The 16,061-nt window shown below is 37.2% G+C and overlaps 1 protein-coding gene across 5 annotated transcripts in view; it reads right to left on the reverse strand.

Annotated features, from left to right (window-relative positions):
* The window catches only part of EZH2 (enhancer of zeste 2 polycomb repressive complex 2 subunit), a 45,779-nt gene that overhangs the window by 10,370 nt on the left and 19,348 nt on the right, over positions 1-16,061 (reverse strand). For 3 of the 5 annotated variants that reach the window (XM_052697678.1, XM_052697674.1, XM_052697675.1), the window contains exons 4-12: positions 14,364-14,480; positions 13,019-13,139; positions 10,760-10,900; positions 10,097-10,199; positions 9,442-9,605; positions 3,466-3,557; positions 2,275-2,515; positions 1,712-1,881; positions 1,263-1,357 (exon numbers count right to left, since the gene is read on the reverse strand). In XM_052697678.1, the coding sequence (XP_052553638.1) occupies positions 1,263-1,357; positions 1,712-1,881; positions 2,275-2,515; positions 3,466-3,557; positions 9,442-9,605; positions 10,097-10,199; positions 10,760-10,900; positions 13,019-13,139; positions 14,364-14,480 (1,244 nt within the window). Of the gene's footprint in view, positions 1-1,262; positions 1,358-1,711; positions 1,882-2,274; positions 2,516-3,465; positions 3,558-9,441; positions 9,606-10,096; positions 10,200-10,759; positions 10,901-13,018; positions 13,140-14,363; positions 14,481-15,351; positions 15,429-16,061 lie in introns of all 5 variants that reach the window. The other 2 variants (XM_052697679.1, XM_052697676.1) reach the window with 2 other exon arrangements.

A 16,061-nucleotide genomic window follows, 5' to 3' on the forward strand; every position in this document is an offset into this window, starting at 1 on the left:
CTAGCAATTTGCAAGAACCTGAAAGTAAGCTAATTCCCAACTGCATATTCTAAACTTGCACTGTAGCTATTAACTCCAGATTTAAAAAACCAAGCCCAGCAAATGCCCCCAAACTTGAAAAAAGTGCCAAAAAAATTAAATCAATGAGTTTTGCTCAGAACAGACGATTCCTTCCAGATGCTCACTAGATTTTTTTCTTGGCTTACATCAGCTGTTTCTGCACTACAAAACAGAAACATCCTACTCCACCATCAGTTTTTAAATCAACTTTAGGAATTTCACTAAGGCTGGAAATAATAAAGATACCTAGAATTACAGGAAGAACAGGAAGAATGAACAAGGAGAAGGTAAGGAAAGACAAAGGGGAAAATAAGAAACATTGAAAAAAGCATACTTATTCCTTGTAGAAATAAAAGTTCTTGCTAACTTTCAGCCAGTTATTTATCTATCTCCCATTTTCTCACCCCTAGGAATAAAAGCGATCAGAACACTGAGTTATGTTGTTTAAACCTCAGTATTCCCAAAGGAAGTTATATTTCACTGACAGTAGATAGTAAGCTTAAAGTTTCAACAGGAATTGTTTTAGAAGGTCTTTCTGGCTCAACATGCAGCTTTATTTTGTACTTAATTAAAGCTGATTATTAAAAGTTATTTAAAAATTGAAGCTGCACTTAAGAGTCTACTAGCCTATTTCTTCAATTGAAGCTGCAGTTGATAATGCAGCTGGGTGTAACAAGGGAATTCCTGCCACGTCCCTTAAAAAGCCATCCTACAGTTCATTTTTTTTTCTTAATGATCACCTGAATCTTTTGATTCAATACATTTCAACATAAAAAGCATAGGTTTACTTTGAAAAATAATATGTCACTATTTAATACCAGTATAATGCTTGTAAATTTAATATTTACTGCTTCAAAATTCCACTGATATTTCTTGAATATTGTAACCAGCCATGCAGAAGAGTATTTCCAAACTACACTTCAATTATTTGCAGCAATAAACCTTCCAGAATCTGTCTGTTTAGGAAGCTAGAGAAAAGGAGGGGAGGGAAGGCAAGTGTAACACTTCCCGTCCCCGCGTGGCAGTGCTTTTGTCTGGGAAAACAAAAAAAACAACAACAAAAAAGTGTTTTATTGCAGCAAATGTCATTTTTGAGAAGAAAAAGAAGGATATGGATGACTATTTCTTAAAAATAGCTTCTGTTCAGATCCTCTCTATCTTCAATTTTCCTTTATGCAAAGAGCATTTAGTAACAGATTTACCTGTGTTTTCTTTTCTTCTTCCTGGGAGGAGTATCAACATCTTCAGCAGGCACCGGAGCAATAATACTAGATTCTTTTACTCTAAACTCATACACCTAACAAGAGATACCATAATACATCCATGATAAATCTCTCACTAGTAGAAAGTTGCTCATTTTCTATAGTATTACTATTTCCTCCAATCAACATCTTAAATATACTGAAAAGATGGATCCGTAAGGTTGATCGTTTTTGTCACTGTAGACTAAATACTCTACCTAAAGCCTCTTGTAAGTTTTAAATCTGTTTTTAAATTAAATTAACTTCTGTATACTTGTAGCATGAATTCTGGATCATCACATTCTTGGGAAAACCGAAGAAATTACTTGTCTATTTCAGTAATACTAGTTCTGTATTTCAGGCTTCAAAAGTAAAACGCTGTCATCCTCAGTCATCACTCCCCTCCTTACCTGTCTGCATGTTTTGGTCCCAATTAGTCTGGCGATTGCACAGAAGTTGTCATAGTAAGTGCCAATAAGAACTCTAAACATTGAGGCTTCTGCACCACTCCATTCCACGTTCTCTGGAGGCTCAATATTTGGCTTCATCTTTATTGGTGTTTGACACCTAGAATTTGCTTCTGTAATAAATAAGTAATTTAAAGTACGAATCAATATAAGGTTATATTTCAGGAAGTTTCTATAGCCTTTAAAAACATCAAATAACCTGCTCAACTGCAGTAAAAAGTAGCCCAGAGTTCTGCTGGTTTCACTTATTTAAGCACTACAACAGAACAGCAACTTTCACCCAGCTCCTGAAGTGCAGAACTAGGTAACGCTGGCCATTGAAGTTACAGATCTCATTTCTAAACGAAGCTGAGAGGACCTGGACATTTTGTTACAGAGATCTATTAAACTCATGGTTCCTCTGCTTTTTCACCCATTTCCAATGTTTCAAATACATTGTTTCTAAGGTTGCATTGCAGGAGGTGGGTTCATGCTGCCAAGCCAAGCACCATTTTGACTAGCCTTACCAGAGGAACTGGATGTTTCATCTTTCTTCTCTTCTTCCTCCTTATCGTTGTTTTCTCCTCCAGTTTCCATCCCAGCTTCTCTGTCGCTGTCTGTGTCTTTTGATTCCAGCACATTTATTGTTGGTGTGCTGGGTCTGCTGGTGTTGTTTGGAAGCCTTCCCCTCCGGCGGCCCCCGGGGCGCTTTGGTGGCGTCTTTATACGCTCAGCAGTCAGGGCAGCTGCAAACTCCTTTGCACCTTCCTAAAAACAAATCACTGATCTTCACTAGAAGCTTAGGAGCGCTGCCACCTGCTGCCCGGGGTGTGGGATACCTGCATATTACTCTATAAATTTAATCAGGGACACAAATGCCAGTTAATTCACCCGCAACATTGATGCAGTTAAGGTCTCTCCACATTCAAGTTTACTATCGTGAACACGAACGCTTCTGATGATAGGATAAATCTACATTTACCGAATATTAATTTCGGTCCCGTTTCCACTTTTGCTGCCAAAAAATTAATTTGTTCAGTAATAAGTTTTCACCTTCCTATGTGACAGAAGTAGTGAGAATGTTCCAGAGTGCCTCCTACACACAAGAACTCTTTTTGCACATGGCATCTACACAATAAGCACTCTGCATTTTCAAAAGACCGTCAGTATGGGAATTTGTTTTATAGTGGAAAGAGTATGATAGGAATTTTTTATGTTAGAAGATTAGACATGTAGTTTCATTTAGGGGAAGTATGAGTTTTCTCATTTGTTTGTTTTTTAAACTGTTTCCTCTTGTCAGTTCAAAACACGTGCTCCTGAAAAAACAAAGATTCTGGCAATAACCCTTCTTCAGCAAACTAAATCCGTCCAATTTTCAGTTGATAGGCAGCTTATGAGAGAGTTAAGTCTGTAAAACCCAGTTCTTCGACTAGATTGGACACAAGGGCAGCAACACACAGTTAGTAGGAAATGATCGTACCTCCTTGCTAGATGTAGCCTGACATACTTGTAGAGTTGAAAGCTATTCCTACTCAAACGTCCATTTTGTGACTAACACTTCTTTCACAAAAACTGAAGATGACACGCCTGACTGCAAGCAGCCTATAGCTACAAGCACGTTCATATACACAGCACATCCTAACAGTAAGCGCAGCTCGGTGTCCTTACAAGAAATTGTGCTTTAGTAGATGCTTACAGCTCATTTGAAATTATCTTACCAGATGCTGATAACAGTGCGGTCCACAGGGCTTATTATCTAATGCTGTTTCTGTATTCTTTCTTTTGTAAGTATTTGGAGTTGCATGGAATGCTGTTGAATCAAGAAAATAACAATTGCAAGTCTTAAAAGTAAAAAAATGCATTAGATATCTAACCTCAAACAGTATTAAAAACACAAGATTTACCAAGACTTTACCAAGAACAGCATAAAAACTAGAAAAATGGAAAAAGCCTCAAGATACATGCCACCTACTGACGTTTGAGTTACAAACAGAACAAATTTGATTACCATCACCAAGTTAAACAGAACTACTCAGATTTCTCCTATGAATGAACATCTCTCAAGCTGTAAGCATCCTACGTTCAATTTTTACCGTTTTTACATAAAAGTTAACAACTCCACACAAAGCAAAGAACCCAGTTTTCATTTTAGTCACTGGGAAGGAATTATGATCATTTTTACTCCATTAGTTATCAGCACCAGAACTAATTTCTCTCCAAGCTGCAGACTTAAATGCTCACACATACTGATGGAATCTGTACAGCACTCAAGCTGCAGAACAGTGACTTAGAATGATGCAGATCTGGGTACATTACAAATGCAACGTTAATATTTTTACAGAGTGACTAAGCTCCACAGCCATATTTTTGCCAGAGCTTGTCTTTACCAGATCTTCCATCATATGACACTGGCCTCTCAACAGAGCGTTTTCACTGGAAGCTTTAGGAACTCCCTGGAATCCCCCACTGAACTCAAACCCAGGAAATCTGCAGCTAGAGTCGCATAGGACCTGGCACACTCAAGTTCCCAATTATGAGATTTCAAAAATATTAGTTAGCTTTCCACAATTCTATACATATGTTTAAGTCCTCCAATAAATACTTTTCCCCTATAAATGTAGTAACAGCAGCACATACAACTACAAGAAAAAGTAAGTGGTCATTGTACTGAAGCTTAATAAAAAAGACCAACAAAACACCAGACTCAGCACTGGCCATCTGTTCTCTGACACTCCATGAAGGCCTAAGAGACACCTGTCAGAAAATGTTTTAATCCCAGACACTCATGTTAGTTTTTAACACAGCTACAGTTGAGCAACAGTAAGTTATAGTTATGCTTTCATCACTCAGTGAAGCACCATTTTTTGAACTGAAAGAACAAATCTCTCCCCTCTCAACCCATACAAATCCGTCCTCTCCCGTATTAACAGAACTCACCTCTTTCTCCTTCAGAACCACCACCATAGCTTTTCCTACTTATTTCTAGATTCTACATGAGGTTTCTTGCCATAACAATCCACCACTGTGCCTTCAAGACTGAACTTTCTCAGTAGTTATTCCCTTTTCAAGCAATACCTGCCAGGCAATTGATTTACAACATAGCTCTTCTAGGACTTGATCTGGGACCAACGGGGAAAGTGAGTGAGTGCTAGTATGCACATCTTAAGGGGGCTTCTGACATCTTAAAACCATCATTACATGCTTCCTCCCACAAGGGAAGATGTTGTAGAAATCTCACACATAGGGATCTTGGGGGAGCAATGCATTCTTCCAAGGCTGGTATAAAAAACAATTTTTTAAAAAAGGCATAAAAGGATATAAAATAACTAAATATTTCATAACTAAATATTGCATCTTTTTCTCCACAGATAAGTTTTGTAAATCAGGAAATACAAAAAGACTTCAGTTTACCATACTGACATAGATATGTAAAAACTGCAGTATAGGAAATGCAATTTATGCATGTTGCTGCTGTGAGACTTTCTTTAAAAATTTCCTCAAATTTATTCTGAAACTGCTCCACTGAGTACGTTTTCCATCTGCATGATTTACTTGTCTCATCCCCAATGGGCTCACTTCTCTTATTTTCATGCAGATAACTGCAGCCCACCACATCTCCAGGACAGCTAATTCAAAATATCATCCACAGAAGCTAGGACATTATCCTGAGGTGCTCGCCAATTCCAAGTGTAGAGAACACGTGCTAGTAGAAATGCTATCAACTTTGTTTAAAAGTTAGTCAAATTGTTGCAGATATGCTGTAATCTATTACTGTAGCCCTCTGATAACGAGTGTGTTCTTTGGTTGAAGAGTTTCTTTTTCCTCAGCAGTGAACCCAGTGCACTTGGACTACAAGTCTTACAGATTCACAGAAAGTGAAAAAGCCACACAGCTGAATTTTCTTGGTTCTTAACAGATCAACTTCCACCTCTAGACACACACACAAAAAAACTTCTTTGGTGTTAGCACAGGGGGAAAAAAAAAAAAAAAAAAAAAGAAAGAAAGCAGAGGAATCTAACTTACAGAAAGCAGAAGAAATCTACTAACCATTGTGGAGGTACGATTTGGGTATGTCTTCAGGAAATGGGGACTGAAGTGTCAGTTTACTACACTCAGTACCTGTTCTGAAAGTTACATGATGAATGCAGAAATAAAGCTTCAAGAGATCTCTTTGCAATGATCAATTCCTTTATTTTTTAAATTGGCAACAATGACTGTGCCACAAATGCTGATGAAGGGCATAAACATTGCAGATAACTTCACACTGCCTTGACACAGTGCTCCACAGTGAATGGAAGAACTCACTGGGGAGTACCATCCTACTGAAAACACCACTTATCCTTTTTTCAGCTAAAGCCTGAGAGTACTTGAAGAGATTAAAGTTTAGTCCTTTTTAAGCTCAAGGTAGAGCTTAAAACATTGCATTGGACACACAACACTTTGGAAAGAATACTGACTTGTTTACAGGATTTAAAAATGACCAGCAACAAGATGTAGGCAGTCTTTTATCATAAGCAGTTTGCCATCTGAATGTTTTGAATAACAGAAAAGGAAAACACAATGCTTTCCATTTAAATGATGCTACTAGTGTACGAACTGATGTCCTAAAGTTGACTACGGACATTAGTCCAGATTTACTGTTGGCTGGTTCTAGCATTTAAGAATGTCAAAAGGAAAAATGCTATGAATACATTCTTAGACATCCTAGAAGATGTCTCCGAGTTGGTGCCTATAAAGCCATGAACTGGTAACACCAGACTCCCCATAGTAACTGGTACTGCAATGTGACCCATGAATCACAAAGGGCCTCCAGATGTCTCTTCCAGCTATCTGGTCTAAACCAGACCAAACAGCACCCTGCCCATAACCACGTCAAGGTGACCTTTTGAAGCTCTCCAAAGGGAGAAACTAAAATCTCTCTGTGGCAGTGCTCAGTCACTCAGACAGTACAGGAGTGCTTTCCAAAGTTCAGGAGAAACCTGAAACTTGTTTCTCCTTACTCCATCACTGGGAAACAAGAGAAAGAGCCTGGCTTCATCTTTTCTGCATTCCATACTTCAGTTCCTCTCTTGACCTTCTGTTCCAAAAAAATACTCCCAGCTCTCTTAGCATTTTCTTAAAAGAGAGATACTCCAGTTCCTTCATCACTGTAATGGCTCTTAACTAATCTCTCTCAAGTATTTCCATTCATCTCTTGTACCAGGAGCCCAGAACTGCATTTCAAGGCAGAGGGAGAGAAGGACCACTTGTCTCCATCTACCAGCAATATTTTGCCTAAAGCAGCCCAGGACACCACGGGCTTTCCTTGTAGCAAAGGCACATTGCTGACTCATGCTTAACTTAATGTCCACCATACCTCCCAGGGCCTTTTCAGTGAAGCTGCTGTGTGACTATCAGCATGTCCTAGTGCCTAGGGTTACTTCACTTCCCACATTTAAGACTTCTCGCTTCTTGCTGAACTGCATGAGACCCCTGTTGGCACACCTCTCCAGCTCACAATTATCCTCTGGCCAGCTGCATGGTTCAGCCACTTCCCCTGCCATCGACCACAAAGGTGCATTCTTCTCCATCATCCAGATCATCAACAAAGGTGCCCCACAGGACAGGACCCACCATTTACTCCAATGTATTCTGCTCATTACTGGCCTCCAATGAGACTTTGCACCACTGACTTCCAGATCCACTTACCATTTTCAAGCCACCTCACAATCTGCTCATCCAGCCAACACTTCAACAGCTTCTCTGTGGGAATCTTATAGGGGACATTGCTAAAGTCCAGATGGACAACTCCTACTGCTCTTCCTTAATCCACCAGGCCAATCATTTTACTAAAGAAACTCATCAGGTTGGTTAAGCACGACTGTCCCTTGATGAATCCACGTGGAGAACTCCTGACTTTGTGAGCCTTAAAAATGCCTACCAGGGTTAGCTGTTCTGTCTTCCCAGACATCAAGGTAAGGGTGGCCCGGGTTAGTTTTCTACATCCTCCTTCCTGCACTTCTTGAAGATATTAGTGACATTTGCTTTTCTGTACTCTCCAGGCATTTCTACAGATTGCCACAATTGATCAAATATGAAGTGGCATCACAGCCGCATTTGACAACTCCCTCAGCACTTGTAGAGGCATCCCTGCAGAGCCAATGGACTTATGGATGTATATTTGTTCATCTCTTCTTCTGAAAAGGTTAAAAAATAATTAGAAAAGGTAAATCTGTATGAAGATATATCTACATAAAGAGTATAAAACTATTCCAAGTTATAAAAAAAGTGAGAAAAATGACCAAAAAACCCAACGGTGTTGCAGAAAGCCTTCCATTCCTGTTGTCTTAAAAACCAAAATGTGTTTGAAATAGATAAACTAGACTGACGTTTAAATTCCCTGTTAAACTACTGACACTAGCAAAAGCTCCAGACTAACGGATAGGCCAAGAGGTAGCACACAGCTTCACCTCCCTGTCCTACAGACCAAGCTACCCAAAAAGCACTTCTTAAAACGAGTCACCTGGTTAACTAAGACACTCTTAATCAATACCTACAGCTTAACACAACACACAATGTTGAAGATGGCTGGACAAAGCTTCTCAGCATGTAGTTTCAAGAAAGACCTGCCAATGGAATACAGGGAGAAAGTGAAACTAACTGAGCCAACTCCAAAAGCCACAAACCCTGATGAAACTAGAAATTTCCCCCTCCCTCCCATCTGAGAATAAGTCCAGTTCCTCTTTAACCCAAAAAGCAAACAAGTGATACCACAAAGAAGCAGCTCTGTGCAATGCCTTCAGCAGGAAGTACAAATACAGGCAGAATGCACGTGGGCTAGACAAGGAGCTGCTCACAAAGCACAAAGACTTCCAGATATATATACTCAGTCTAATATACACGGGGCAGTTACATCAATTGAGAAAATTAATTTTGAATAGAGGGCATTGCAGTATTCAACTAGAAATCCAACCACTTCATCTTTGACTCTGATGTTTCCATTTTCAGAGAAATTGACTCCATTTTCAGAGAAAGAACAGTCTCACATAGCAGTACAGAATCTTATTCTTAACTATTTGCAAAAGAAAACTTGTGTAATTGCTGGAGTTCTCATTAAATTCCCCAGAAGAATGGGGCAACGTGGAAGGAATACAGTGGAAAGGATATCCCAGTTGCTAAAATTCAAATGTCTGAAACTATTCTTCAAATCATCAGGTAGGTGCAACATGGCTAGAAAGTAGCCTAAGAGAATTGAAGACAAAACTTCACGGATATTCATTCTCCCTTATGGAAGATGAAGCAAGTCTGCTAAACAACAGATATCTTTATGGAGAAATGCATTCGGTTCTCAGTTTTTCCACAAAAGCTGCAAAAGTGTAACTACAATGGGAAAAAAAAAAAAAAAAAAAAAAGGCCATATTCTTGAAGATCACACAAAGAGAAATAACATCTGTAAGATCTGCTGAATGCAAAAATATCCTTTAAAACCACCTGAACAGGTACATTCAACGTTCTAAAGAGATAGTTTCCCATAGTAACATAGTTTAGTTGATAGTTTACCATAAAGTAACATCAACCTGGACAGAACTCTTTTGTAAACTTCAGGGGTACTGTTACTACTTTTCCTCTTTCTTTCTGTACTGCATCTCACGGCTCTTCTAATTTCTCCAACTTGCAAAAAGAAAGCTATAGAAGCACAATACAACAGTACTTACGATGTAAAAAGCAATCGTATTTAAAACAGCGCCTACAGAAGAGTGTATGAAAAGAATGTAGGCTTTGCTCCCTCTGAACAGACTTAGCGTTTGGTCCATCTATGTTTGGTGTGCATTCAGGAGGAAGAGCTCCTGGAAGCTGCTGTTCAGTGAGTTCTTTGTATCTTAAGAGAAAGAAATACAAGGTTTCTATTCAGTATAATAAAAACCATAGCAACTTTCAACTGCAGTAACACTATGTGTTTTTAGAAACAAATTTTTAAAAATTGTAGGAAAGGTAACTGCCTGCTCATCAGCAAATAGCGTGACAAGTACTCAGTGCTATACTCATTAATATAAAATCGTTAGGAAGGCATGCATTTACTTTCTTGAACGTCACCGTCTCACACATATTACTAACAAATGACATCATTAATCACATGCAAGCACTCGCTTTCCATTAGTCTGAAAGACCAATAAACCTGTCTCCATTGCTTCGCTCAACTAGAAAGAACATCTGCAGTGGTATTCAAAGGGAGTGGGAAGTCATACAACTGCTACAGAAGCCAGACGCTTCTGAAGAGGATGGGAGAAGATTCCTTATCAACAAGTATTTAATGAAGTCACGGAATCTTTGTTTCATGTTGCGAACTAGTAATACTTGAAATACCCTTACTTCTCTTTCAATTCTTCTGCTGTACCCTTATCTGGAAACATTGAGGAAATGGCTTCAAATATCTTGTCAGATGGAAACCTCCGAGGTGGGTGGCTTTCTTTCTCTGTCAAAGCAGGAAAATGTGTGGAAAACAAAACAAAAGAAATTATTTTTCTGCTCCTTTGCTACCTCAAAGAGGCATTCAGTAAAAGAGGGACTGCGCCAAAATCCTAATAAAAGAAACAAAGTTTCTAAGTTACCAAGAATTTAAAGTAATCTCCTTAAAATGATCTTCTCTGCTGACAGAACTGCACTAACAAAATTTGGAGAAACCATTATTTCACCAGCAGATGGAGATGGCAATTCAGAACTCTGCCTGCTTAAGAACAGTATTAGTCAATTTTCTGAGGAGTACTAAATTATTTATTAAGGCTTTGATATATATATTTAGATCCCCAACTGATTTGTGATTTGTGTCTCAGGTCACAGAGAAAGAAAACTGGCAAAAGCATTTTTGTAGTATTCTCTGTACAATTCTTGAACTAAATGGCAAAGGACACGACGAAGAAAATAGCGTTACTTCAGAGCTGAAAACTATCAAGTAGAATGATTTGAACAAATGTATCAAGTGATTAAAGAAAAGAGCTTTTTGGTCTTATTTTTGAAGTCTGCAGACAGACATACCCATCCTGTTACCTTCCCGATCTTTTTGCTTGTCATCTCTTTCATCAGGATTGTCATCTCCATCATCATCTTCATCATCACTATATTGACCAAGTGCATTGACCAGCTCAACAAATATTTCATCATTGATAAATCCACATTCTGAAATTCAGCAAAATTGGGAGTGAACAAAAAAATCACATTGTGCACATGAAGTATTTTTAATCCTCTCTACGCTTGGATTATGGTAAAACTTTTAATTTATGAAAAACAAGTTTGTGTTTGTCCTACTTAGCCTCGCTGTATGAATGAAGAAGAGTTAAAAGCACTCGGCTTTGTTTTTTGAAGTGACAACTAGGAAGAACAGAAGAAAAATTTGTAAAGTTTTCTTAAAGAAAAGAGTAGGCTTACTAACTAGGTTAGGTTAAGACTGTCGGGCAATGAATGCACACAGACTATGAAGCTATCCTAAGCTAGAGAACCCCCAAAGATATTTTTGGTTGGTAGTTTCACAGCATCTACTTCCCCCATTAAAGATCCCACTGGCAAGGTGTTAAAAAAAAACAAACAAACAAACAAAAGCCAACCTCAGACAGAAACAAAATAAAATCATGAGGAAAGTGAAAGATACAACATTGTGTATCTGCTTATTAGCTCAGAAAATCACAGGACAGTGCAGTCGGACAGAAGCTTAATTTTGAAGAGAGGGAAAAACTGTACTTAGTGATGTTACTTCTCAAAAAGCAACTGAGCCACATGGGAACTGTACTGTTTATCACTGCGTTTTAGAACTTGAACAGAAGGCATACGTATGTAGGAAGCTAATGGATTTATTCCTATGTGAACAATGGAAACAGCTGCAACCTGGATGTTTTAAAACAGAACTCTCAATGTATACACACAGACTAATATGAATCAGAAGTACAATGACAGAAATATTTTATAATTCTGGCTCCTATATGAGAGTGTCTCTGGATTACAGATTTCCATGGCATTTAAGTTCTTTGTGTGTGGCTATAATGAAAAAAAAAAAAAAAAAAAAAACCACTGTCAGGAAAATGAAAAGCATTCTTTCAACTTTTGAGATAGTTACAAAGTACCCCTAATAACAGTAAGTTCTGATTTCATGATGGCAAATAAGACACTGAAAAAAGATTAATTTTAAAAATAGACTCATTTGATGAAATGGTGAAATTAGTAACAGGATACATTTACTAGTAATTTCAACATGCTTACCTAATCAGTTCTCTGACAAGGCAACCAACCATCAGCAAATTCATAAAAATATCCAGAGGAAACAACTCACTATGTTCTTCAAGAACTATAAAGACACCAGCTATCCAAATGCCTGATGTAAACCAACAAGATTGGTATATCATCAAATATTTTCTACTGAGTTGCAAGCTTAACTTTCATAAGCAATGAAAAATGTTTAGCCTTGTGGTAGATATAGAGTTGGATAGATACACAGATTCAAGGAAAAACACCTGTGAATACATATGCGTACCACCAGGACAGTTTTGTTCAATCTGATTTACAGAACTGATATTAGTAAAGCAGCAGGTGAATTTGTGATAACCAATGAAAGTAGTAATACATAGTAGTACACATGAAAGAACGAGAGAAGAAAACCAAAATGGTTTTTCTACTGAATTGCATGTGTAAATGTTGTCATAATCAGTTTTGCACGGTTCTCCTGCCACTTTCTGCAAGGTAGGATATACATCAGAGCATTACACTGTTGCATTTCAAAGCTTTGAACACTGAAGACCAGAAAATTCTCCATGTTAAACCTAGAAATTATGAAGAAATATTTTAAGGCCCTGGGAAAAAAAAAAATATATACACATACATATATATACACATACATATATATACACATACATATATATACACATACATATATATACACATACATATATATACACATACATATATATACACATACATATATATACACATACATATATATACACATACATATATATACACATACATATATATACACATACATATATATACACATACATATATATACACATACATATATATACACATACATATATATGCATTCATTTTCTCCATACTATTACTTAAATCCTCTATAGCCTTACAAAAACCAATAGATTTAAACAGACTCTGTTATACCCAGTACTTACACAGAGAAGGAATTCTAGAAATACTGCTGCAACAGGCAAGCATCAGGCCTTAATAAACAAAACTGACAGCAACTGTTTATGTAGGAAGTAGTGATAAATACACTCAAGTGCTTGGGCTCACCTCTATCTCCATGCACTTTCCCATCATAGTTCTTTATCAGCTCCTCAATAAAGGTACCATCCTGGTCAAGCACTTCATCTCCCATATATGGAATGTTATGTAAAACAGTTTCATCCTCTACCTAGTAACAACAGATATGATCAAACAATTTTAAGTTGCATGTCCAATCGGCAGTGTCAGCATTGATGTTTTCACCAGAGATGTCACAGTTAAACTGGCTTAACCATCTGAGCATGTTGAGCATATAAACCATATTCACAGTTAACTAAATAAACCAAACTTCCCCATCTGTAATCAACATTATTTTGTCCCAGCTGTGACTAGCTCGACGTACTGACAATAACTCCTGCATTTAGGTGAGCACTGTGTTACAACAAAGCTTCTGCTGAAGAAGCACAATAAGCTACCTAGCTTTTGGAAAGCTTACAGTGGTAAATTAATTGTCCCTTCCTTGCTTCCCATCCATGTTAATATATGATAGAAACAATCCTTTCGTTTCCTTATTAGAGGTAAGGAAATATGATACAGAAACACTCAAATTCAAGTTCTCTAAACAGATACCACAGAAATATGCCTTACAATTTAATGCAAATGCCACTGTCAGTTTTGTTTTCTCTATAAAGAATTTACAGACCTTGATACTCAGCAGCATCTCCCAGTATTTCAGAAGAACCTTATTGTTAGGAAAATAAACTCAATCTTTCCTGCTGATCATGATTCTTCAGCAGTGCAAAATACTCAGACAATGACAAAATGAAAGCAAGTAGAAACAAAAGAAAAAAGTGGAGGAACTCTGAACATACTGATAAAATTAGATATTTAAATCACTTTGCTATGATTGCTGTAATAACCATAAGCCACTGTGCACAAAGCTGTGACAAAGATCTTAATAAGCTAACCTTTTCAAATAAGTCAGATTTTTTTTTACGAAAATTAACATGAAGGCTGTATGTACACACAACAAAGCTCATTGTAAGAAAAGGCATCTGGTTGCTAAGATCACCATTACATGAGAAGACTAATTAAGGGTTAAATTCTTTCTATTCCATTGAAATTACCATTTCACTATAGGTATGTTCTTCAACTGTCTTAAATGAGAATACTGATATCTCTCAGAAAATGCTTATTGTTACATAAACGCTCAAAGCTGCATCCGTAAAATGCAGTGCAATATGAGTAGTCACCTGCCATTAAGGCTCTCTTTAAAGCAGTGTTTTAGAGATACTGAGGAGCATTAAACACATAGACTTAGTTTGCAACTAATGATAGTTATAGAACTAAGAGTGAAAGTAAGTTCCTCCCTTTTCACCCATATTTCTTCCCACACAACTTTTTTTAAACTTACCATAAAATTTTGTTGAAGGGGCGACCAAGAATACATTATAGGCACAGAAGCAACAGCATTGAGAGTCTTCAGGGGGATTACTTGTTTTGGAAAGTCTATGTCACTGGTAACAGAGCACTGAAATCAGAGGTTGAAGTTACACTTACAATAGCAACTTCAGAAAAAAATAAAAATAAAAATCAAGGAAGTATACAACAAACAGAGCAAGTGTTTATCAAAACTAGCTAGATCCACCTTTGAAAAATGAATCAGACTTTCAGGGCATAATAAGAACGAGTTTAGAAGGAAAAAAGATGCAGAAATTACTTCTGGTTTGGTACCTTTATGAACAGATCACAGTGGTGTTTTTTTTCCCCTCCACATGATAGTAAAATGGCTGTTTTAAGGTATTTAGTATTTCACTCAAACTATTCAGCTACAAAATAAGCTATTTCAGCATTTCAGAAGAGATTTAATACTTGTTGCTGGTCTTAGACTATTTACTCAAGCCACCAGGGTGGCGGTTGAATTCAGATCAATTCACTGCAGAAATCACGTATAATATATGTTAAAAAAGTATTATAATACCATCAAACACCTGATGGAAGAAGATGCTCTTGTTAATTCCCACTCCGCTTCCCTGATATCGACTTCTTATCTTTATCCTATCCTCAACTCTTTGATTATGCCTACTGTTTACAAAGAATACAGGGGAAAAAAAGATTCATAATATGTTCAGCTCAGAACACATCTTTTTCAGCTGTGGGACTCCATTCTTTTTGGAGACTTACGCAGCCTCCAAAGACCAGACATGTCACAGAATACAAATAACTTCTGGGTTACTCTCCAATCTAGTCAACAGATCAGCTCTTCTCAAATTTGAGGAACAATATGGAAAATCCCCCAAAAAATTTACAAAAAAAGGCAGATAGGAAAATACAATAGTAGGGAAAGTAAAAGAAGACTTGGAGTTAAGTACAATTATGTTTAAAATAGCTCTCACGGCTACCTGAAATGAAAAATGGAAGTGGAGACAAGAGATTTTTCTCCTTTCCAGAAGGGAAAGATGAACAGAACTTCACATTTCTAAAGAAATATACAAAGTAATATAACAAACAACATACGGAGACAGTACCCAGTAGAATGACAAAAGTTAGATTTTTTTTTCTTTTCTTTTTTCTTGGTTTGTTTGGTTTTTGTTTCAGATTTAAGATCTGTAGGCAATGAAGTTAGATTTCTGCCATGTATACAAATACTCAAAATACCATATTATGATACTGCTTTACAACATCTCCCTGAAAGAAGGTATATTTTCTATCTACCAGTCTTCTAGCAAATTTTTAATCTTCGAGAAAAATACAAAAGCAAAAAATAATTACTTTCAGCTTACTGTTCACACGAGACTTCCAATTCCAAAGATAAGTTAAAATGGCTGAATGCATTTAGGACTGCTTCCCTTGTTTAGGTACAGAACTCAGATTGATATTTATTAGCCTAAGACAGAACATATTAAGGTTTCTGGCTGACACTCACTGGGCTAACCACTGGAGAAAACCTGTATCACCACAGTCTTAATCAAAACCATAGTTTCTCAAGAAGTTTCAGTCAGGTAACAAAACCAGCCAGTGTTCTATACTACTATGAAGAAATTAGGCATATTAAGAAAGAAAAAAGTTTACATTTGCCATAATTTATAGTGGAGTGGTTTAAATGAAATCT

This window comes from Tympanuchus pallidicinctus, unplaced genomic scaffold (assembly GCF_026119805.1).
Source record: "Tympanuchus pallidicinctus isolate F22 unplaced genomic scaffold, pur_lepc_1.0 scaffold31, whole genome shotgun sequence".
Classification (NCBI taxonomy): domain Eukaryota; kingdom Metazoa; phylum Chordata; class Aves; order Galliformes; family Phasianidae; genus Tympanuchus; species Tympanuchus pallidicinctus.